The sequence below is a fragment of the Oryctolagus cuniculus genome, chromosome 1, assembly GCF_964237555.1.
Source record: "Oryctolagus cuniculus chromosome 1, mOryCun1.1, whole genome shotgun sequence".
Taxonomy (NCBI): Eukaryota; Metazoa; Chordata; class Mammalia; order Lagomorpha; family Leporidae; genus Oryctolagus; species Oryctolagus cuniculus.
The window spans coordinates 10,609,095-10,632,522 of record NC_091432.1 but is presented as its reverse complement, the minus strand read 5'-3'; the positions used below and the strand labels follow the sequence as shown (position 1 = coordinate 10,632,522).

Here is a 23,428-nt window from a genome sequence, read left to right as displayed (position 1 = left end):
GAAACCGTGAAAGCTGGAGTCACAGGTTTCCACTAGAAGCACCCCTTCCGTGCTGCTGAGCAGACAGTCACAGGGAAGGATGCAAAGGCATCTGTAAGGGGCCCGAACCTATCAGCCCCACGGTGATTTGGGCATGAGAAGGGGCCAGATTTTCGGTGCCTATCCTGCCTCCCTTCCTTTCCCACAACAAAGCACAGACAAGAAAGCCAGAAACCAGCAGGGCTTGAGAGGAAGGAACAGAAAACCAATGAGCTAGACCCTGAGCCCCAGACAGCCAGGCAAAGCTCCTGGTCTTACAGGACTTACTTTCTTCTCTGCCCTCTAAAGCTCACCCTTCCAGGTCACCCACCTTGGGAACAGGGGCAGCTCTTTCCTTGCAAGAGGAAGAAGAAAATGAGATGGGTGGGGAGAAGGAAAAAAGAAAGAGGAGGGGAGAGAGGCCAGCACTCACTTCCTAAGAAAGCTGGGCCCTGGCCCTCCCCCTCCCCATGCCCTCCGGCCATTCTCTCTGAGTGCCCTTCAGAAAGTGGCTCACAAGCCCGCGGGCCTCCCCCAGGGCAGGCACCTGGCTGCAGACAGGGGAGGCCTGAAGGGAACTGTTTTGGAAAGGTACAAGTAGCTGAAAATAGGGGCTTAGCACTCACGAGCTTCCTCAACCTTGACTGTAATAAAAACAGATAATGCGTGAGTGAGCTAGGGAAGAGTATGCTGGCAGGGGCCGCAGAGGCCGGCTGGATGCAGGCGGTTTAGAATTCAGAGGAGATGCCAAGAGAGTAAACAGCGAATGAAGGATTATCTGGATGGGCCAGGAGCCGTTCCAGCAAGAAATTGGACGGGGACAGGTCAGGATCCACAAGCACTCCAGCTGCTCATCAGGGAGCGAGGCCTGTTGAGCTACAAGGCTTCATCCACGCCTTCCTGACCTCTGCCCCTCCCTCCAGCGGACACCATGGGTTCACTAATAACGGCTCACATTTGCACAGTGCAGAACAGTTTACAAAGTGCTCCACAATCAGCCAAGGGCCTCACATCTGTGACTGCACTGGATGGAGGTGACACCTGGGGACCTCCTCTGCTCACCACAGCTATCCCACTGCCCGCAACTCCTAACTTAGGGAGGCCTGGTGTCCCTGGCTTCTGTTTTCAGTCACCAAAGAGGAGGAGGGGGAGACATGCCATCTGCAGACCCCAGAGAACCGCTGCACCTGGAACTCATCAGGGACAAAGCTATTCAGCATAGATATGGTCAGGTGTCAGCTACAGCAGGAAGTCTAGGCTGAAGGGTGTCCAGGGACCTGCTGCCTCCCCCACCCACCTTGATCCCAAAGCCGGTGAGCTGCCTGGACAGCCATGAAAATGATCACGTCCATGAGAGCAGCAGGAGCCCCGGAAAGGGGGAGGTCAAACAGAGGGCCTCTCCCCCAGGAGTGGGGAGCAGAGGCAGGAGTGGGGACGTGTGATGATTAAGTGCAGGCCTTGACCACTAGCTACTCCTATGAATAATGCATTGTTGTGCCCTGGCCTAAATCAGCATCTTATTGTTATTAATAATACACGGCTGCAAAGAAGCTGGGGTTGGAACGGTGTGCTATATTTCACTCGGGGATCTCAGAAGAGAACTTGAGTTCCACATGCTGATGACTCAGATCTACCTCCCCAAACCATAGGTTTCTGTGCAGCCCAAGATACCCGTCCTGCCCTGACACTCTCCCATCTGAGGCTTGGAAGCCATGAAGACCACAGGGGCTAGGAATTTTCATCCTGGGATTCAAATCCTTGGTTTGGGCTTTTGCTGGGGGGAAGGGTAGTGTACTCTATCTTTGCTACCTCTAGGGCTATGGGGGATACGACACAATGGAAGCAGCCACCAGAGACAGTGCAGAGCAGAGAGATCCTGTGGGATGTGGGAGATGGATGGAGAAGAGATCACTGGGGACGCGAATCCAGCTCTGCCATTCACTAGCTGTGGGACCTTGGGTGACTCACTCAACTCTTCCTAAGCCTCCTTGTTGGAACAGAGCGTCTGACGTTCTCTCTCGGAAGTAGTGTTTTGTCACGCCTCTGGTAGCATTTACACTGCCAGCCACGCCCTGGGTGCTGTCCGCGGTGCTGATCTCACCGCTGCCTAGCCTGTCCTGTCCGTGGTGCTGAAACAGACCTCAGCCCCAAGCCCACACCTTCTTCCAGGCCGCCCTTTGCATTGCAACTGGCGAATAGGCCTCTAGAGACTTCAGCTTTTCATGTCCGTAGCACAGTGGCTCTAATTTTTCTTTGCCAGTTCCTCCCTGATCAGCTCTTAGCTGAAGTCACAGCAGAGACCAGCCGACCTCGAGCCCATTTTCCTGAGTTAGGTCCTCAGACTGTGAGGATCCCAGGCAGCAGCCCTACCCTGCTCTGTTAATGTAAATAGCACACCCTATTCCTTCTAGGAGAGTCCTCCTCACTGCCTCCTGGTGGCTGGCATGGGCACTGCACCCAAAACAGGTGCACAGAAGGTCCCCAGTGGTGTTGCCCGGCAGGGCGGGGAAGGAGCGGCAGACGGTCTGGGCCCCCGCCGCCCCCTCATTGCTCCTGGGGCAATCTGGCGCTCAGAACTTGCAGCATTGCCCAACACCCGCAAGCTCCAGCTTGTCTGCCTGCCTCCTGGCCTCCTTGGGGAGCTACCCTGCCCCGGTCACAGCTCAGACTCAACCCAGCTGGCCAGCCTTGAAACAGGCAAAACTTCCTGCTCCCTCCAACCCAAGATGGGTGGGGTCAGTTTGTTTAAACAAACACTGACCTTTCCTCCCACGGCAGGGCCAGCTCCCAAGAGGAACCCAGAGATCTGCAATATGAGGCCCTGTAATTCACAGCTACTTGAACAAAAACACTGCCCACAGCCCCTCCCCAGGAGCTGGGGGAAGAGGGCACAGCTGCAACCCACTCCTGTTCCCCTACCCTACAGGTGGGGGTCCTTTGAACAGCAGATCTGCTTGGTGCTTCCAGGGAACTGTGTGACATTAGCCTCACTGGGAGTTGAAGTGCTCTTTCTTCTAAAGACAAAATTCAAAGCAAATAAAAACCACCTGAGGACAACACCCAATACCACAGCATCTCTGGGCCCAGGCAGGGAGTAAAGATAATAGCCCCTAATTACAGGAGGCCTAGCTAGGAGCATTCCCTGAGCACTTACTATATGCCGAGCACTGCACTAAAATCTCTGCAAATATGATCTCATTTAGAGTCACAACCCTCCCCTCTCTCCAGGAGGAAGCATCGTGCCCAGTATCCTACAGACGAGGCCAGTGGGATTCAGAAAGGTGAGGTGCAGCTGGTGGCTGCCGAGGCTGGCTGGCAGGGAGGCTGTGTCTGCCTGCCTTTCGTTTGTCGGCTCAGCCAGATCCGCCTCACCATCCATCCATGTTCCTCAGGCCTCACTCTCCCTTAAGTGTCTCCAAGACCGCCCCATGCCTCCACCATCCTCATGTCTCAGCTGAGAGGTACATGGAGGAAGGCAGAAACACCTCACACTCTGCAGCACTTTACAGCCTGCTAAGTGCCTTCGCAGCCACTGTCCTGCCTGGCCTTCATGATGGTGAGGGAGTTTGGCAGTCAGGGTGGCCCTGCTTGGATTTTACAGGAAGTGAAACCAAGGCTCAAAGGAGTAAGGGGCTTGCTCCGAGCCACAGAGTGAGAAGCGGAGCCAGAACTGAGGTGAAGACGGTGGGACTCCCAGCCCAGCGCTCTCTGCCCGTACCCTCAAGGCTGAGGTCCTGCAGGTAGGCCAGGCAGGGAGTCCTGGGGGCCTTCATCTCCTGAGGGGCTTTCCGAGGCCCTAAGCTGGGATGGTTGCCCCTTTCTGCTCCCCAGGGGCCATCAGCTGGCTCAGCTTTAACTTGGAGTCTCGGAGTCTCATTCTAAATGAATTTTTTTTCCAGGCAATTACCTCTTGCTAATTAGGAGGCAAGGCTGCCAGTCCCTGGGCCCAGGGCTGACCCCTTTCTCAACTCACAGGGGTGGGGATTGTGGAGGTACTGGGTAAGCAACAGCAGCCACAGAAACTGCCTGGGCGAGGGCCCTGTCAAGGCAAAGGAGCTGGTGAGGAACAAGAACACCAAGGAATGGGAGGAAGGGAGGCGGGGATCCCGGGGAGGGAGGGATGCTGCAGTGGTGGAGAACCAGGGGACAGGAAGCTGGAGGAGCCTGGACTTGCCCTGGCCAAGTGAGAGAGGAGACCTGGGCTCTGGAGCAGTGGAGGGAGGCCAGGAAGGTCAGGAGAAACGGGGACACAGGGAGGCAGGAGGGAGGACGCTCAGGAACCAGCAAGACAGAGGAAGGGGTGAGGATCTCCCCCTGTGCAGGCAGGGGGACAGGAATGAGGATGGTGCCCCCCCAAAATGGTCAAGATTGAAGAAGCGAAAGAGGCGGGGGTGGGAGGAGCTGGGAGACTCCAAGGAAGGGGAAGGAGAGAGGAAGGACAGGCAGGGAGGAATTGCTGAAGGAAAACCCCAGGGGGAAGGGGGAGGAGAATGGGGGAGAACGGCTTGGAGTGGCAGCTCCCAGAGCCCCAAGAAGGGCTCTCTCTACGTCATTGTCCTTGAGCCTCCCCCAATGTCAGTGCCCAGCCAGCCGGGCCTGCGCACCCTCCTACGCAGCCACAGGTGCGGGCAGGCACGATGGCAGGCCACCAGCCAGCTCGGGCCCCAGATGCTCCACTCACCGGGGCAGCCGGCTGACCTCCCTCTCTGCCAAGCTGCCACCCTTTCTAGTGGGCTGGGCCAGGGGCCCTCTGGGATCACATAGCAGCATGACCAGCACGATCAGAGGGCAGTGAAGACCCAGAGAAGAAATATTGTCTGGACAAGGTCATACAGCAAGTGGGTGACAAGCCAGATGCAGAGGGCTCAGGGCTAAGTACCAGGAGTGGGCCCTGTTCCCTCCTGGGGAACAGGAGACAAAGATAGGTCTTGGTTGCCAGCAAGTCAGTCCCTGATCAAAACCCTGGGGAGTGTGAGGTGGCAAGCGGAAGGGAGCGAGGGTGGCCAGGGGCTGGAAGGGAAGCAAAGGAAGTCACCATTTATAGAGCACTGGGTGGGAGGGCTCTGCAATGACATTATTGAACACTCACTAGGTGCAGTGTGCCAGCCACTTAAGGCACGGCAGGCAGGATCTCATTGGATCCCCACAACAGTCCTATAAATTACATATTACTATTGCTCCATTATAGGAAGGAACAGGGACTTGGGAGGGCTGAGGGACTTGTCCAAGTCCACAGAGCTATCCAGGGGTGTGGTCCCAATTCAGGCGGCTGGCCACTCTGAAGCCATCACCCTGAGGTCCACTCCAACATGTCATTATCTGAAGATGCTTACTTAGGTCTCCAAGTTCCCCAGATCCCCATCCAGCCCTGGCCGAATCTAGACCCCAGACAGCAACGGGAAGGAAATCCTGGACTGGAGGAGTTTCTCGTGGCCTGAAAGGGCGCAGTGCTCAGGGGTCCTTGACGTGAACGAGCCTGTCTTAAGGCACTGGCATCTGGGTTCTGGTTCTGTCTCTGCCACTGACTTCCTGTGTAGCTGTGGGCAGGTCTTTTTCCCTCTCTGGGCCTTGGTGCTCTGCCCTGCACCACCAAAGGGTGGTGCTAACTCTACAACAGGCTCGATTCTAGGCAGTTTACATACATTAATTCATAGACTTGCCAACAGCTCCAAGTCCGTGCTGTTACCATCCCCATTTTACAGATGAGAGGTACAGCACTCAAAGGTCAAGTTGCCCAAGGTCGTGAAGCAAATCGATCCACGGCAGACCTGAGACTTGAATCCCAGTATGTTCCATCCACGGCTCCTATGCTGCGACTCTGCTTTATTTCCTAAGGACTCTCTCAGTCCCTGCTTGGTGCCCCAGAGAGCTCTGCCCAGGCATATGTGCCATCATGTTTCCACATGGGAAGCACACACATGATGACATGAAGCAGAGTGTGCCTGCTTCCAGCCCATTCCTGCATTTCATCCAGTCTCTACCTGGCATAGCCATGCTGGGCCACACATGTCCACGGTATCCCAGCACCAAGAGCAGGTCCGTGCACACCCACACATGTGATCCCCTCTCTGAGCACCGGTGGGGCATGCTGCTGTGTGTGGCCATGTGGCAGTGGTGTGGTCACCACACCCCTTCTCCTCCACTCCTCTCTAGTGCCTGGGTGGCTGGCACGTCACATCCCACACCTGCTGCACCCCCGTCCCCGCTGCCTTCTTCACGCCTCTCCTCTAGCAAAAGCAGGCACCTTCTCCAGGAAGGAAGCAGGCTCAGGCACAGCCTGGCTCCCACGGCCTAAAGATGCCAGCCAACCCGGGGGTGGAGAGGGAAAAAGAGGCATCAACCGGAGGCTCGGAAGGGGTCTGGGGTCCCCGGTTCCCATATGGAATAAACCCCTCCCTCAGGTCTGAGTGCCAGAGCTGAGCACTCACGACCCCAGGGCCACTGCTCCCCAGCCCTCTGCTTTGTCATTGCCAGATATGGGGCCAGATGGGAATGTGGGGACAGAGGCTATGCCCATTGGTGGACTATGGTGGCACCAGGGCTCCTATAGCCAAATTGTCATTGTACTACCCCCCCACCCCATCCCTGGTCCCTGCTCTCTCCTCCCCCTGCCCAAGCATCTCAGAGTTCCGGGTATTTTTAGGCCTCAGCTGACAGGCTGTGAAATCGCTCCCTTCCCACCTCCCCAAGCAGGCGGAGGCTGGAGAGGGAGGAGTGAGGGTGGGGGGGCACAGATACAATTCATCAAGCTCTGCCAGGGCTGGCAGGTGCCAAATGGGGAGTGAGGGGCTCCTCCCCTTCTCCTCGGAGCCTCCCCTTGAGTGAGAGGATCCCCCTGCCTTGCTCGTAGGGAGAGAGTAGAGGGTGGGAGGGAGACTGCTTACTCAGGGTCCTGAGGACGAAGGCTTTAGGGGACAGCCCAGGCACTAAGGGACACCCCCAGTACAGCTCCACATCCAGCGTCAACTCCCCATGCTCCTTTCTGAGTGACAGGCTAGGAGTCAGGCTGGCTTGGACCCCAGTAGAATAAGGGAGGTGTCAGACAGTGTAGTTCAGTGGTTAAGACCTAGGCTTTGGAGTGAGGCAGATTTGAAACCTTATCCCTGGTCTGCTGAGTGACCTGGACAGCAGTGACAATGACACCTCCCTTGCAGGACTGCTGTGAAGACGAACTACAGTGATGCCCCTAGGAACAAGGTAGTCTGCGGGGACAGTCTCTCTTGCTGCCTTGCCTGACTTCAAGTCCTCCTAACACCCCTTGCCGGGCTCATGTGAGCCCTCTTACTGTGAGCTCTGAGCCACGGACCCACCGTTCATCCTGGCATGGGGCTCTCTGGTGCCCCTCGGAATGCCTCGCAGGAGAACAACTCGGCAAAGCTGGGAGGGCAGCATGGCCCAGGCCCCCACCCCCACCCCAGTTCCTGCTGCAGGGCACACACACACGTATCATGTGCACACCCAGACCCAAATGCCAACATGCATGTGTGCTGCCAGCCCCCGGTGTGAGGGCGTCTGCCCTGGGACAACCCCAAGAGAAGCGGGAAGACGTCCCCAGACCCTGCTGTGAATGGGGCTCTGTGCCAGGCCTGTCTCACTGCCGTAGAGACAGATTGGTCTGGTAGGGCTCTGGAACTCAGGCCTGGCAGCTGGAACATGAGCTGTGCGGCCCTCCCAGGCCCTGGCCATGATGCCCATGGTGGGGGGTGGGGACAGAATAAATTCTCCAGGAACATTAACCGTGTCTTCAGGGCCCTGGGCCTTGACCCACCACCCCTCCCCAGGAGGCTCTCTTGGATAATCCAGGCACTTAGGGGGAAGCTCCCTCAGTGTTCACTCATCCTCCTGTACCAGGCTACCCCTGGCCTGCCTGTCATCCAACACAAACCTTCCAATGCTGCAGAGCTCCTGCTGTGAGTGCAGGGGAGACAGTGGGGGGGGGGGGTGGACAGAGGTAGGGACAGGTGCACTAGCAGCCAAGATTCTTGCCCCATCTACCTGGCTGCCCCCAAGCCTCCTATCCCTCTCACTACCATGTGTGCTAAACTCCTTTCTAGAAATCCACTTCTTACCTTAACCAGAACAAGAGAAGGAGAAAGACAAGAAGAATCCAGTCTTCCTATCTCAGGAAGCCAGGCCCTTCGTAATCTGGTCCATCCAACCTTCCCAAACCTTACCTCCTGCTCCTGTCACCCAAGGGTGTCCCTTTCCGCCATGTTCAACTGGCCAAGACCCCCTCAATGCTCTGCCTGCACCACCCCCACCTCACTGAACATCTCACCTCTTGCCACTCATATGGCAAAACTCCAACTCTCCTTCAAGACCCCATGTCCTGCTTCCAAAGCTGAGCCGTGTGGCTGGAATCCCAGACCAACTTCAGATTGAAGTTCCCGCTTCCCAGGGTGGCTGTGAGGACGGAGGAGCTAACAGCAGCTGGCACATAGTGGGCAGTTAAACCACCTCTGCTTTTTGATGGTGACCATTGGACACTGCCTCAGGGAAGCCCTCTCCCACTCTCCCACTGAGGAGGCAGCAGGGACATCCTCCTTGGAGCTTCCAGAACCCTCATCCCACACATCAATCATCTGGTAGGATAATGTTGATAACAGCTGCCGCTGGCTGAGTGTTTACTATGTGCTGGGCTGTCTGTTAAATATTTTTCCTGCCTTATTTCACCTCATCCTCCAGCCACTTGGGAGGTAAGAGCCGTTATCATACCCATTTAACAGGAATAAAACTGAGGCCAGAGCAGGGACCTAACCTGCTTTGGGGACACAGCAGCCAGTGTCCCTGCCAGGATTCCAGTGGGCAGTTGTATGAGCCCACAGCCCCAGTTTAGGTAAAGCGCTTAGCACATACTGAGCGCTCCGTAAGTAAGAGCTTGCTCTGATTGTGCTGTCACTGTTATCAGGGGGAAGGCGTGGAGTGTGCTGGATATTCCTTGAGCCGGACCCGCTACAAAGCCCAAACCCACTCTGTTCCTGGAGAAAGCGAGGGCTCACGGGGGTCAGGATGGCAAGGAGGTACCTGGACCCGGAGCATCTGGGGGCTCTGAGGTGTGCTGGAGCGAGCACAGGCTCGAGGGGCCATCGCAGGCCCAGGCAGGGGAGAGCAGAAGAGGGCCCGCCATGTGCTGGCCGCCACTCGCCCTGCTAACACCACCCCGTGGTAATGAGACGGATCCAATTTGTACCCAGAGCCCCGCCGGGAGCAGCTGCCGCGGCAGGGTTTGAAGTAATTTAATTGGACACATTAGCCACACAGCTCTCTCCTCCGCTCCCCTCATGTACAGCCTCATACAGGCGCCCCTCACACCACCGACCCTGGCTGGGGGCAGGGGACGCGCACCTCCACCCTGCTAGGAGCAGTCCTCTCTCGTCCTGGGGACTCCCTAGGCCCTGAGTTCTCCCGTTTCTCTGATGCAAGCAGCAACCATGGAGCCCAGACCTCCCCGTGCTGTCTCCTTGCATGGGCAGAAGAGGGTCACCCCAATTCTCTCTCCCACAGCCCCGGAAGCCCCCAGCCTCCTGCATTCCAGGAAGGGCACTTGAGGAGCAAGGCCAGCAGCATCTTCGGTTTGGTCACTCTCAGGACCACTATGAAGACAGGGCAGTCCTCTTAGGATTACGGTGGGGGGAGGGGGCACAGAATCAGACATGGTCACAAACACACAGACCAGCTCAGTTTAACCCTGATACACACACACACACATACAGATGCACACAATCATGGAAATGTTTGTGTCTGCACACTTGCAAGCGCCCACAAACATCCCCACATCCACACCCATGCTCTCCATACAAACAGGTGAGGCTCTGCTCCCAGCAGACGGAGGCCCCAGAGGCGGCCAGATTGGCAGGTGGGGCAGGTGGGAGGGTGTGGCAGGGGGCAGGCATGGTCCCTGGAGGGCACAGGCCCTGCTGGGCTGGGGACAAGGGTGGGGGAGGAGCCCTCCCCCAACACTTTCCGTCACGGCTCCCCGCGCACCTCAGTGCACCTCGCTACAAATACACTCATTAGCTGCTGTTTACAGCGGGCACGGCACTCAGATGAGCGCAGCTCTTCGGGCTGGCCAGCTGCCGCCTGCACACGCACGCACGCACGTAGGTACACACAGACACAGTGCTGCTCTCCACCAGCCCCGCCCTCCCTCCCACCCGCTCCATACCCTACGCGCTCCTCACATGGATGTATCAATTCCCCAAATGTCCCAGCTCACAATACAAGTCAGCTCCCCGCCCAACCCGCACCAGCAACACACCCTTCCCAAGGCACCCTCCTGGGCGGGAGGTGCAGACTCCTCTGCAGCAGGCCAGGTCTGCCCGGCCCCTCTTCCCACCAACTAGATCTAGAATTCCAGGCGCAGGCTCTGGGCGGATCCAGCACCATCCACAGGTCCCACGCCGAGTCTGCTCTAACCCTCAGGGAATTCTGCCGGGCAAGACGAAAGCCTTGCCCTCCTGAGTACAAGTTGGCCAGGGCCCAGCTGGGCTGCTCCTGCTGCCTGCAAGGTCAGGGACCTCCATGCCCATGGAACTAGCACAGTTCGCTTGGCACCACTGGCTGGGGTTCCCTGGCAAGGCAGGAGGGCACCCAGGCAAGGCCTTGGCACAGGCTGACTCCGGCACCTGGCCAGACCAGTGACCGCCCCAACAGAGAAAGCTAACCTCACGGGTCACATGTACCACCTGCTGGGCACTACCCACGGAGTGGAGGACTGGCTCCATGAAGGGCTTCCTGTGCCCACCTGGGATGCCCCAATGCCCCGAGGAGGCCATGGAACTGACCCCCCCACCAAGGTCCTCTGCCCAGAGCAGCGCTTTCCACCCCCCCCCCCCCGGCACCCCCCTCACCAGCTCCTCTCCCTGCTGTTCTCAGCGTCAGTCCCCTGGGGAAAACGGTTATTGAAAACGGTCCATCAGATTCAATAAGGATTCAAAGTCCCTGGGAGAATAGGGGGTGGGCGGGGAGGGAGGCTGGGGGAGGAGGAGGGCCCCCCCCACAGAACACGCTGCATCAGCAGGGCTGCAGGGGTGAGGAGGGGACAGTCCTTGATGGCGAGCTACGTTGCCCTCTGTGTCCCTGAGGCCTGAGCTTCGGCTCAGCCAGGAGCAGGACCCAGCTGCCTAGGGCCAGCCTGCTCACTGGACACCCACCTGTTCCCCTGCCTTCCAGCTGTCCTCTCACCTGTCACCTGCTGGCCTGTGTGCCCCCCCCCCCAACCCAGTCCAGCCTGCTCCAACAAGGAGGGTTTAGGGGCTACTTCCCCCACCCACCCACCCACACACACCCTCCCCCAGTCCTTAAGCATCCAGCCAGTTGCTAAGGCTGTCCTGGCAAAATGCGGAATAGCACAAGGCAGTGCCAAGGAGGGGTCTGTCTCCACAGTGGCTGCAGCTTAAGGGCCTGGCCCGAGCCCCTCTCCTGCCCTGGGTCACACACCTGCTGAGCCTTTCCCTGCCATACCTACCAGGAGATCATTTGACCTTCACTCTCAGGCTCTGACCCCAGAGCCCAGGACACAGGCCAGGGAGGCCCAGGCCTGTGCAGATGGGCCAGGCTGGGGAAGAAATGCTGTCAGTGAAGTGGTCAGACAGGGGCAGGCCTCCCTCGGCTTGCCCACACCCCAGTCCTGGGCCCTAGCACCCCTAATCCGACCTTTGAGCCCTACTTGGAACTCTTGCTCCACACACCACCCAGCAGTCTCTGCCCTTAACTTGCAACTTTAATCGAGGGCTGGGTGGACAACCTCCTGGACTCCTCTGCCTCAAGGGAGAACAGCCACTATGCCAGAGCCCCCAGCGCCATGGAGTATGTTCGTCTGTCCCCACCAACCTCACGGGCCGCAGGAACCACCTGCGTGGCAGTGTCTGTAGGGCAGAGTCCACAAACAGGTGGGACGGGGGGAGCCCTCATGCCCTGAGACGCCCAGGGTCAAGTTCACAGAAGTCTAGGGTGCAGGGCAAGCAGCCCTCCAGACCTGACCTCTCTCCCAGCTCTTCCCTCTCTGGTCCCGCTCACTAGCTCACTGCAAGGTCACCTGTCCCTTCCTCCTCCTTCCTGCTGCTGTCCTGACTGCCCACTGCAACGCTGACCCCTGCAGGCCTGCTGAGGTCCTGCCGGGCCTGGGGACGGGCAGTCGGAGGGATATGGAGGCTGGCGCCAGGCCAGCTTCAGAATGAAGAAAATGCAAGCAAAGAGCAGGGACAGCTCCAGAAGACGGGCCAGGTGGAGCAGGAGCCCATGGGTGTGCATGGGAGGCGGCTGCTCTGCAGTCTTCACTGGGCTCTGATCTTTTCCCACAGTCCCTTTCTCCATCCATCATAGATGGGGAGCAAAGTGCCAGAGAGTCAGGGCCCCAGGTGGGGAGGGTAAGGTCTTCGCAGAGGGCTGAGCCCTGCGGGGACCTGCAGAGAGAGTGGGATGAAGGGAGGGAGTACACAGGGACACCCTAGGGGGAACCAGCCTGGGCCACAGGAGGCACAGGAGAGGGTGGACTTTGTTATACACACGGGGCCACAGGTGTTTCCTGGGAGTAAGATGAGGCAATCAAGTACCGGACCCTAGGGGACCAGAGGAGAGATGAGAGACCCACTTGAGTCATTCCTACCAGGTGCTAGCCAAAGGGGAGACGGTGGCCAGAAAAGGGGTACACAGAGGCTTGGCTGTGGGATAAGAGTCTGGGGTCTTTGGGTAAGCAAGAGGGGAAGGGAAGGCTGATCTGAAGCTGCAGGGATTACAAGAGATTGGCTGGGACCCCTCAGGTCCCCAGAGGACTGGAGTCAAGGCAGCATCTGCCCTCGCCAGCCTTTTCCCACCCCCCCAGCTCAGTGAGAACTGAGCCCCTTGGGCCTGCCCCCTTCCCAGTCACAACTGCCCCCAACACAGGCACAGGTGGGCCCTGCAGCTGGGGTGGTCCCCAGTCACAGAGGCCCATCAAGGAAGGAGGAGGGAAGGGTCTGGGGGTTGCCAGCCCACCAGGGGCAGCACTGGCCCTTTGCCCAGAAGATGCCAAGCATCAAGTTGGCCTCTGTGGGCAGGGCAGAGGTTCTCGGAGGAGTGGTGGTGTTATGGTGCCCAGGCGTGGGAGGGACCAGGAGGGAGGGAGAGGGGTTGGAGGAACAGCCCCAGGCCAGTGGCCTGACATGGAAGGGGGGAAGGCAGCCAGCCTGGCAGACTGCACTCCCACCGCCTGCTTCATCCTCATACTTACCCCCTCCCAGCCAGCTGTTCTCTGAACCAAGCTCTTGGCTTCTGACAAGAGAATGCCCCTGCCCTTCCAAGTGCTGGCAGCCGGCAGCCTCTGGGGGAGACGCCGGGTGGGCGACCCGGGTCCAGACAGATGAGGGGAAGGCTCTCCAAAGGCAAGGTCCCTCCGGCCCTCACCTAGAGGACATCCACAGAGGGGTGTGGGAGAACAGAGAAGGACACTGCCTCTCTCGCTCTCATCCCTTCGTCCTGAGAGGAGGGCGATGCCCGGCGTCCGGCAGGGCGTCCTCGGTCAAGGAGGGCTGGGACGAGAGCCCATTCTTCAGGAAGCAGAGATGGGCTGGGGCTGCCCCTAGAGGGGACGAGCAAACAAGGGCTGGGGCGCCCTCCCCAGCCTCAGAGCTGTAGGCCTCTTGCTGCCCAGGGTCCCAGCGCTGTTCCAGGACCAGGAGGGTGGCATCCAGGCATCCAGGGGCTCCTCGTCTGGGAGCACGTCCCTGGGCTTGGGTGCTGTGCTTCACAGATCAGGGAGAAACCCAGAAACCGAGACGCTGATGCCCGCACGGCAGACGAAGGGGGTGGGGGGGTGTGGGTGCTGGGTCTCGGGCGGAGCACCCAGGTGGGAGCGGGGACTGAACCTGGACCGCAGCTGCAGGGGACCTGCCTACAGGTGGGCAGTGTGTGAGGAGGCAGCAGCCAAGGAGGAAATGGCAGAGCGGTTTCCGTAGGAAAGAGAGGTTGCTGGGCTCAGGCTGGGAGGACGGCAAGCCGGCGGTGGGCTCCCAGGCCACTCCCCAGGCGCAGGAGCAACGCAGTGGGGCGGCCCCGGCCGCTCCCTCCGCGGCAGGACCAGAGTGAGTTTGGGGTTCTTCGCGGGCCCCTCCCCAAGCCTAGGAGAATATTCTCTGGCACCCCCACGCTCCCGAAACCCTGCTCTCTCCCTCAGGTACCCCGGCCTCCCGGCTTGGTGCTCCTGCGGTCTCCAACCCGGAGCCTCCCTGCCCGGTTTCTGCACCAGATTCCCACCTGCCCCCAGCACCCTCTCTATTCGCCGTTGGCACCGCCGATGCCACTCCGCTCCCCTGTGCCAGCCATGGTGCCCCGAAGCCGCTGGGATCCTCGCCCGGGGGTCCCCCGGCGCCGGCACCGCCGGGGCTCCGGTGCAGGGGAGCCTGGGACGCCTCCGAGGGCACTGCCCGGCTCCCGCGGGGGCAGCGGCGGCTCGCTCCGCCACACACGTTGTCCTTGGGCTGCCGGGTGGGGGGGAGGTCCTTGCGGGGACACTGCGAAGCCGGCTCGGGCTTTGAGCCCGGCAGCGTCCGGGCTGCGGGGAGCCGGGGTCCGAGCCGCGGCCGCTCGCACTCGCGCCCCCGGGGCTGCGATGAGCCCGGGGGGCCGTCCGTGCGGCTCCGGCGGGCAGCAGCCCCGGGCTGGGGCTCCGAGACGGCGTCCGCGCTGCCGCCGTCCTGGCCCCGGTGCGGGGCGCCCCAGCCCGAGCGGGGCCGCGCTTACCTGGGCTGGCCGCCTCCGGGTCCCGGTACATGGTCCCCTCGTTGCCGGCTCCCTCCGGGCTCCTCAGAGCCTCCCGCGGCCGCGCGCTGCTCCGCCGCCGCTGCAGGGCATGGGGCCGGGCGACCCCCGGGGGCGGGTCCGAGGGCGGGGGCCGCGCGGGCTGCACCGAGCCGCCGAGCTGGGGAGCGGGGGCCGCCCGCCAGCCCTCCCGCCCGCCCGCGGAGCACGCCGCCGCCGCCGCCGAGCCACCGAGCCGCCTCCCTCTGGCCTGCGCGCCGCGTGTGCGCGCCGGAGCGTGTGTGAGTGTGTACGAGGCCGTGTGTATGTGTGTGTGTGAGCGCGTGTGCGAGCGCGCCCGGGGCACCGCCGGCGCCGCCCGCCGCCGCCGCCTGCACCCGCTGCCGCCCGCTGCCGGCCGCGCGCCGCACTGCAGGCCGCGCCGCGGCTGCCGCCCCGAGCCGCCCCGAGGGCACGGCCGCCGCCCCGCGCCCCGCCCGGCCGCAGCCCCCTCCCCGAGGGCGGCGGAGCGCCGCGGCTGGGCTCCGGGAGCCTGCGGGTCCCTCCGCACCGCGCGACCAGCCCAGCCCGGGTGCTCCTGATGACAGCGGCCTTGCACCGGCAGGGCCGTGCAGCCGGCCACCTCCTCCGAGGTGCCCTCTGGCTCCGTTCCAAAAGGCGTGGAGATCCACTCCGCGTTTTCCGCTAGGTGGCGGCTCTAGGGCGTCAGCTCCCCGACTCGAGACCGCGGCGGTCCCTGGAAGACGGGCTGGAGTGTGCTAAAACCAGGACTGGATTTTTGTGCCAGCGCCGAGCCAGGGTCCACCCCTCTGGTCTTTGCTGGGGCTCGCACACAGCCGGCGCGCCGAGGTGGGGACGGCGTCTAGTTGCCCTCCCCAACTTCATCCAGCTCCACAAAAGAGGAAAACAGACTTCCAGCCTCTGCTGCTCTTCTTGGATCCTCCCCTCTTTTCCCTGACCCCAGGGCCACTATGGACAGGAAGGGAGCCTGTCCTTCCCCTTCCAAAACTCGGGCTTTTGGCCCTCTCTGCTCCTATTCCTACAGAATTGAAACTGATCCCTATGCAGAGAGAAAGGTCCTTCATCTCCCGTGACTTCAAGTCCCTGGAATTCCAACTGAACCCTTGGTGGTATCAGGTACCGCGAGTACGCACACACCCACACTTGGTCACCTGCACACATGGACACACACACACATGTCTCCACATAAGGAGGCTCTGCTTGCCCCTACCTGCACCAAACAGGGCAGGCAGGAGGGCTGACCCCCTGGTCTGTGCCCGCCTGCTGCCCCGCCCTCCAGGGGGATGCAGTGCACAGGGGAGCCAGGCTTCCCAGGCCAAGAATCCTGGCTCCCACGGCAACAAATCCATCCAAGGTGGAGGTGCCAGTCACACCTCCACCTTCCCAGAGTGGTCCAGGCAGCCAGCACACATGGGGACAAACCCCATCTCTCTCTCTCTCTCTCTCTCTCACACACACACACACACTTATTCGCCTCCACCCACAGCTTTTCCGCCTGAGGAGAGATAAGGAAATTTCCCCAGCAAGCCTTCATGAAGACCAGATTTCCTGGGATTACATGTTCTAATTAAAAATGGAAGGAGAAAAAGGCATCTGTAGGTTAAGACCCACAGCTCCTCAGTGGCCAGACATCGCAGCCCTCACCCTCTGGTTGAGGGGCTTTCTGTTCCACCTGCAGCCACCCTCACCCGGCACAGCACCCTCTGGGAGGCGGCAGCCCCCAGAGAACCAAGTCTATAACCTGGGCCTCCGGTCTCCAGCCTTGGTTTGTTCCCTCCCCCTCCCCTGCTCAGATATTGCACCCTTCTCGCCCCTCCCCTCTCCCCCAAATGATCAGCACCCTCCCAGAGAGGTTCCTTGTTCAGGGGTCTCCCCACCCCAGATCCCTCCCCCATCAACCCGAGAGCCCCGAGAAGGATGGCAGAGTTTCCCAGAGTTGTTGGCGAGACCATCTGAGAGACCAGCCAGGCCACCCTCCTCAGGCAAAGCTCTACAGGAGAAGGGACTGACCCAGGGAGTGAAAGGCCCCAGAGCGAACGGCCCAGGAAGCCGGGGAGAGAACTAGGGCCGCCCTTGGTCCCCACGGCCCGTCTCTGCTGACTGAGGAGGCCAGAGTTCTGCTCGCTCTGTCTCTGGCAAACAGAGGAGTTCCACGGCTGCACCAGATAGAGCTGTGTGGACTGAGGCTCAGGGGCATTGAGGGTCTCGGCTATTTTTTTTTTAATTTTTTTTTTTATTTTCTTTTTTGACAGGCAGAGTGGACAGTGAGAGAGAGAGAGAGACAGAGAGAAAGGTCTTCCTTTTGCCGTTGGTTCACCCTCCAATGGCCGCCGCAGCCGGCGCGCTGTACCGCGCTGATCCGAAGCCAGGAGCCAGGTGCTTCTCCTGGTCTCCCATGGGGTGCAGGGCCCAAGCACTTGGGCCATCCTCCACTGCACTCCTGGGCCACAGCAGAGAGCTGGCCTGGAAGAGGGGCAACCGGGACAGAATCTGGCGCCCCAACAGGGACTAGAACCCGGTGTGCCGGCGCCGCAAGGCGGAGGATTAGCCTAGTGAGCCACGGCGCCGGCCGGGTCTGGGCTATTTTTAAAAGTTTCCTGCCAAAGTTTCCAAGCATCTTAAAGACACCCTTTTCCTGGGCCTCAACTCTGCTTTGAGGATGCAGAGTCACTGGGAAGAGGAAAGAATGCAGAGTTCTGTGGCTCCGCCATTCGCAGCTGTGTTTACCCGGCAGACACCTCTGGCCCCGGTTTCTACATCTGAACAATGGGGATAGTAATAACACCGATTTCCTTCAACAACTGTGATGTTAACTGGATGTTACAATTAAAGCACTTACAATGAGACTTGGGGCATGTAATTTATTCTTGATAGATACTAAATGCCATTATTATTGTTATTTGTTTATCCTTAACAGAGACACCACAGACATACTCCCATTGCCATGTTGTGCCTCCCTCTCAGGGAAGTTCTTCCAGATGTCTAACCTCCAACCATCCTGCTGTGTTTGAGGGCTACACACTGCTGCTGGAGGAGCATCCTGAGAGCCAAGGCAGCTGTGGGCTCCTGTCCCCGGAGCTCTCACAGAGGGCCGGGCAGAGGCAGGAAATGGAGCCTGCAGGAGTGAGCAGGTGCTCTGGGAAAGGAGCGTGCAGACTGCACGTGCTCCACCCCAGGTCCTGCTCGCTGGGGGAGGGGAGGGCCTCTGGTGATCTGTTTCTGCCCTTCCAGTCCCCAGCGGAGGCGGGGGGGAGGGGGGGACCAGAGAGGCCCTCTCTTCCCGTGATGTGCCTGCCGCTGTGTCCTGGGTTCCATGACGTAGCAGGAAGTGCTGGCAGCACCTGGCTCCCTCAGGGCTGCCACAGTGCTGGGGACCCCTCAGGCCTGTTTCCGAGCTGGCACCGTCATCGGGGCCAGGTGTCCTGGGTCGGCTGCTGAGGAGGGAGGGAGGGAGGGAGGGATGTTCCGTCCCTGGGGAGCAGACGCTGGCCCCTGAGGCCACCTGGCTCCGTTGCTAGGCCACGGCTGGGAGGCAGGGCTCCTGGGTTCCCCTCCGGCCTCTGCCTCGCACGGCTGCTGCTGCCACCGTCTCCACTCAGCTCCTGTCCCTCTGCCCCCGCCCCCTGGGCTACGGCTGCATTATTAATAAAAATGCTGAGGAAGCTGTTTGTGCAGCTCACGTGACAGAACAAACGCACCTCTCTCCTTGCCACCGTGCAAGTGGCGAGAGCCTGGGGCTGCGCGGTCGCCGGACGCAGGAGGGACAGGCCGAGGGCAGCGGCACGCGCTGACGGGGCAGGAGCAAGGACCGGCTGCCGAGGTCCCCAGCTCTTCTCCTTTCTCCTCCGCGGCGGGCGGGCGGGCGGGCGGGCGGGCGAGAGTCTGGCGAAGGCAAAGGCCCACTTGAACAGAAGCCGTCTCCCCAGGAGGGCCAAGGACAGCGAACTCGCAGAAGGCAGCTCCTGCCCCCTCAGGCTCAGCTCATCCCAGTGGAGACCCAGTCAATACTGACTGATGAACTAACGCCTCTCTCTGGACCCAGGTTCCGCCGAATCCAGAGGCCGGCCCAGGGTCCACGCCTGGCACACTGCCGGGTTCTTCAAAGCAGGTCTGGGACAAAAGAGGCCGAATCTGAAGCCTCCCCCTCACTCTGGTGCTGCCTCTGCCTGGTTCTCCAGCTGTTTGGCTTTGGCTGCATGCATCTCTGACCCTCAGTCTTCTCATCCATAAAATAGGGCTAATAATTGCCCCCATACAACCCTGTGAGAATATACTCACACGATGGTGTCTTCCCCAGGCACCAAGGACCCTGCCTCAGGCTGCCTCCCCCCAGGTGGTAGGGCAGGCCAGATACTCCATCCCAGCCATCTGTCCTCTCACATCCTTGCTCCCTGGGACCCCCTCCCCCTCCAGAGCCTGACTCTGTCCAACTCTGCCCAACTCTGCTCTGAGACGCTTCCCACCCCTCCAGGACCCCTGAGATGGCTGAGGGCTACTAGGTTAGTGAGCCCCCCACACCCACCCCATCAGGATCTGCTGGCTGAATGACTGGGGTAAGTCACTGGACCCTTCTGAGCCTCACTTTACCCAACTGCACCACAACGATGCTGTGCTCTGGGTTGGATGCAGTCTCAGACCCTTTTAGGCGCGCACTCCCTGAATCTGTCTGCCCCAGGACAACGCATACACACACACAGACAGACGCAACGGTTCACCCATCACTGAGGGCTGCCGATAGGGAGGGGCGCCCACAGGTTCCACATGAAAATCCCTGGCCTTCGTGTCTACAAAGTTGCTTCCAACTTGGACAGCCTGAGCCCAGTGCTCTGCCCTCCGCACCCTCCCCACAGCGGCTTTGGGGCCCTGTGGCAGGTGGGCTGGTGGTCTGTCCCCATCACTCCCCTGTCCCCCAGCGTCTGGCACCACTGGAGCCAGCTGATCAGCAGCTCAGGCCAGCGTTTCAAGCCTTCTTGGAACCCACTGAACCGGCTTCACCTACCTTTCAAGGTATTTAAAGGTTCTTTGACCAAATGCTTTTTGATCCTCAGCTGATGGGAATCAAGCAGAGGCTCTTACCAAACCCCCCTCCCTCCGACATGATTAGTCTCTAAGAGCTCTTTTGATGGCACAGAGACCTTCTGTGGTTTGTTTAAAGCCCTGGCCCCGGCCTCCACCTCCCCCGGAGACCCACGCGGGTCTGCTCCAGCCTCCACCGCCTATCCCCAGCGGTGGCCTAGTTAATGGGGGCCTCCCAGGGCCAGGCGACTCACACGCGAGCTAGGACCCCAAATCCGAGCCCAGCTGGCAGAAGGTCAAGCCCCCTCCTCTCAGGGAGCCCCTGCCGGGTCAGGAGAGGATGCGGTGGGGGCGAGCATCGCCCAGACTTCGGCATACCACGCCTCTTCCCTTGCAGCTGAGCGCACACAGGCGGCCAGCGGGGGCCCACGGTGGGGTGGGGTGGGGTGGTAACTGACCTGTGATCAGGGTCTGCAAAAAAAAAAAAACCACCAAACAAAAACGAGATTGCTCAGCCTGAAGCTGAGACGGGGAAACTGAGGCTGGGGAGTTCCAAGGTCAGGCTTCAGTGCGTGAGAGAGGGCAGAAGCCAGAACCCGCTGACCCAAGACCCCCGGAGGCTGCAATAGCCACACCCAGCCGGCGCCACGCTCCTGGTCCTCCAGGGCCGGGGGTGGGTCTCATGCCGGCTGCGGAAGCCTTGGGGGCGGGGAGCAAGCAGTGGCCGCTCTCAGTAGTGGGGCGTCTGCCAACGCCTTGCTCGGGCCGCCACCTCCCGCCATGCGCGCTCCCAGCGCAGACATCCTTTGCTCCAACTTGCACCGACCCAACCGGGGAGCCCGGAGTACACTGGCCCGGGGCGGGGGCCGGGGCGGGGACGCGCGTGCGCGGAGGGGGCGCCGCGGAGCCCGCGTGAGCAGGCAAATACCGTGCACCGGAGAGGACGCGTCGGTGCCCGCCGGTGCGCAGAGGGCCTCTGGGGGATCCCTCCCGCCCCAGCCGGGGTTGGGGGTCCTGTCCCTCAGCAGGTGGAAGGGTCATAAGCGCGGGGACAGCTGAGTGCGCCGCTTAGTTCCAGCTCTGGGCTGGCAGGGTGGCAGGCGGACCCCAACGCTCCGGGAGCCTCGGGGGGCTGCTGGGCTCCTCCCTTTCCACCCCGCTGAACTAGCTCCAGAATCAAGTCCCGGCTCGGCCATAATCATAATAGCACAGCCACCATTTATTGAGTTCTGAGGGCTGGCCAGGCCTGGGCGCCAAATGCGTAACACGCACTACCCGTCTGCCTAGTCACAGCTGCTCAAACAAGGGGGACGTCTTGTGACCCCCCCACCCCACCCCAGGGAGGCGAGGACCAGCACAGGCTGCATTGGTGGCGTAGCCGAGTTCACGCCCAGCTCTGGCTCCTCCCCACGGCAACTCACCTGGCGGCTGGCAGCAGGGTGTGGCCCAGCCCATTGGGTTGAGAGGGAGCAGGGACCTGGAGCAGTGGCAGCGAGGGAGAAGATGCGGACCCCCAGCTCGCGGGATGTCCCATTTCCTCCTGGGGCCCACTCTTCCTGCTCCCACCCCTCCTTACTGTGGGTGGCCCCCAAGGCTCTGTCCTCAGCCTCTCTTCTTTCTCGCCCCCCACTTTCTTCTTCATAATCTCATCCACTCCCACGGCCTCAGCTTTTGCTTCAGCCCAGCTCCCAGCCCTGTCTCTGGGGCTCTGACCTCCCTCCTGGCTCTGCCTCTGCGCTCTTAATGAGGTGTCTCCACCCAAGTTCCCTTCCTGGAGAGGCAGCCCCCTCCTCGGGGTCACACCAGGCCTGCTACGGCTCCAGGCCTCTCCCAGCCCAGCCCACGTCCCGCATCCTCCTGATGCTCTTCCCCCACATGTAGACGGATCCTTCTCTCTGCACACGCTCCTCGCAGACGGCACAGCCACCTCCCCAAGTCAGGCACTCACAGCCTCGCCCCCTCTGCCTCGGTGGCAGTTCCTGGCCTCCTCCTTCAGCCCCCCGGCCCAGGGCTTTCCCTCGCTGTGGTTTTCTTAGGGACAAGATCAGGTGGGACTGATGGCTGAGGCCCTCCGTGGCTCCTCACTGCCTGTGGAGTCAGGCTAGAGCAACTTGGCCTGACCCGGGGTGCCGCCGCCTCACCCCCACCCCGTGACCCTCTGCCTCCCGCCCACCTGTCTTGCCCAGTGCCCTACCTTCAGCTGACAACTGATTTCGAGTCTGAGTTCCCTTCCACCCTGGGAAGCCCACCTCAAACACCCCACTGTCTCAGGCAAGTTTGGTCTCTCCCCTTCCGCAGCCCCACGGCCCGCTCTCGGTAGTTCTGCGACGGAATTGTCTGCTCTTAAAGTATGGATTTACACAGCGCCTCTCCAGTGCCACTCTCTGCCCATCTCCCAGCCTTGCCAAGGACTGAGAGCTCTCCCAAGGCAAGGGTGGCTTATACCATCCATCCTCATCTTCCTTCCGTCACATTCGCATCGATCCGGTCAGCGAACGTGAATTGAGTAGCTGCTGTGTGCGAAGCACTGCAATACTGCGTCCTCCTCTGGGTAATGGGCCTAGAGCGACACCGTGCACTAATGCAGTGGTGCATGGGGCACATCCACGGGCAGCTTGCCCTGGCAAGCATTTCCTCAGGCTCTCAAATGCCAGCCCTTGGCCAAGGCACGATGGGCAAATGCAAGTGTGAGTACGACCAAGCCCTGCCCTCCTCCTAGGATAGACACCTAGATCACCCGATCTGCACAGCGCAGGTGTGAACAAGGCATTCTGGGATCACAGAAGTTGAAACAGGGACCTAGGTCCTGGGGAGAAGTTTCCCAAAAGCCCAGTTCCTTGCATCAGGAGGGAGCCTTGTAAACCTTTGCTGGATGTGACTGGCTGTGGGCAGAGAGGAGACCCAACAGGGACAGAAGGCAGGAGTTTGGTGCAGCTTGGGACGCCCACATCGCCTACTGGGGAGCCTGGGTTTGAGTCCTGGCTCCACTTTCGAGTCCAGTTTCCTGCTAATGTATATCCTGGGTGCACCCTGCAAGGCAGCGGGTGATGGCTCAGTAGTTGGCTCCCTGCCATTCACATGGGAGACCTGGATGGAGTTCTGGGCTCCTGGCTTCAACTTGGCCCAGCCCCAGGTGTTTCAGGCAGGCATTTGGTCAGTGAACAAAAGATGAGCGATCTCTGTCTCTCTATCTCTGCCCGTTAAATAAGAATGATTTTTTTAAAAGATTTATTTTATGTATTTGAAGGACAGAGTTAGAGAGAGAGAGGAAGAGACAGAGAGGAAGGTCTTCCATCTACTGGTTCACTTCCCAAATGGCCACAACGGCTGGAGCTGAGCTGATCCGAAGCCGGGAGACTCCGTCCGAAGTGGGATGCAGGCATCTTAACTGCTAGGCCGACACTTTCCTCTGGATGTGTCTTGTAATCCTGCATCCGCGAAGTCTTGGAAGTGGTTTCCTTTATCTGCTGGTGATGTTATCAGTCTCTCCCCACCAGACCAGGTAAGTCCTTATCTCCTTGGAGCCTCAAGCTCCTATCTGTGAAAACCGAGAGTGCCCTGTGGGGGCCGATGCTGTGCTGTCGTAGGTTAAAGCCTCCGTCTGTGCCACCGGCACCCCATATGGGCACTTATTCGA

General features: G+C 60.3%; 1 protein-coding gene across 13 annotated transcripts in view; it reads right to left on the bottom strand.

Moving 5' to 3' along the window:
* SYT7 (synaptotagmin 7) overlaps positions 1 to 21,504 on the bottom strand; it is a 65,694-nt gene extending 44,190 nt beyond the window's left edge. For 2 of the 13 annotated variants that reach the window (XM_051833203.2, XM_070069706.1), the window contains exon 1: positions 21,213 to 21,431. In XM_051833203.2, coding sequence (XP_051689163.2) covers positions 21,213 to 21,246 — 34 coding nt within the window. In that variant the 5' untranslated portion in view covers positions 21,247 to 21,431. Of the gene's footprint in view, positions 1 to 14,736; positions 15,122 to 21,212 lie in introns of those variants that run through there. The other 11 variants (XM_051833206.2, XM_070069707.1, XM_070069717.1 and 8 more) reach the window with 8 other exon arrangements.
* Between the last annotated feature and the right edge of the window lie 1,924 nt (positions 21,505 to 23,428).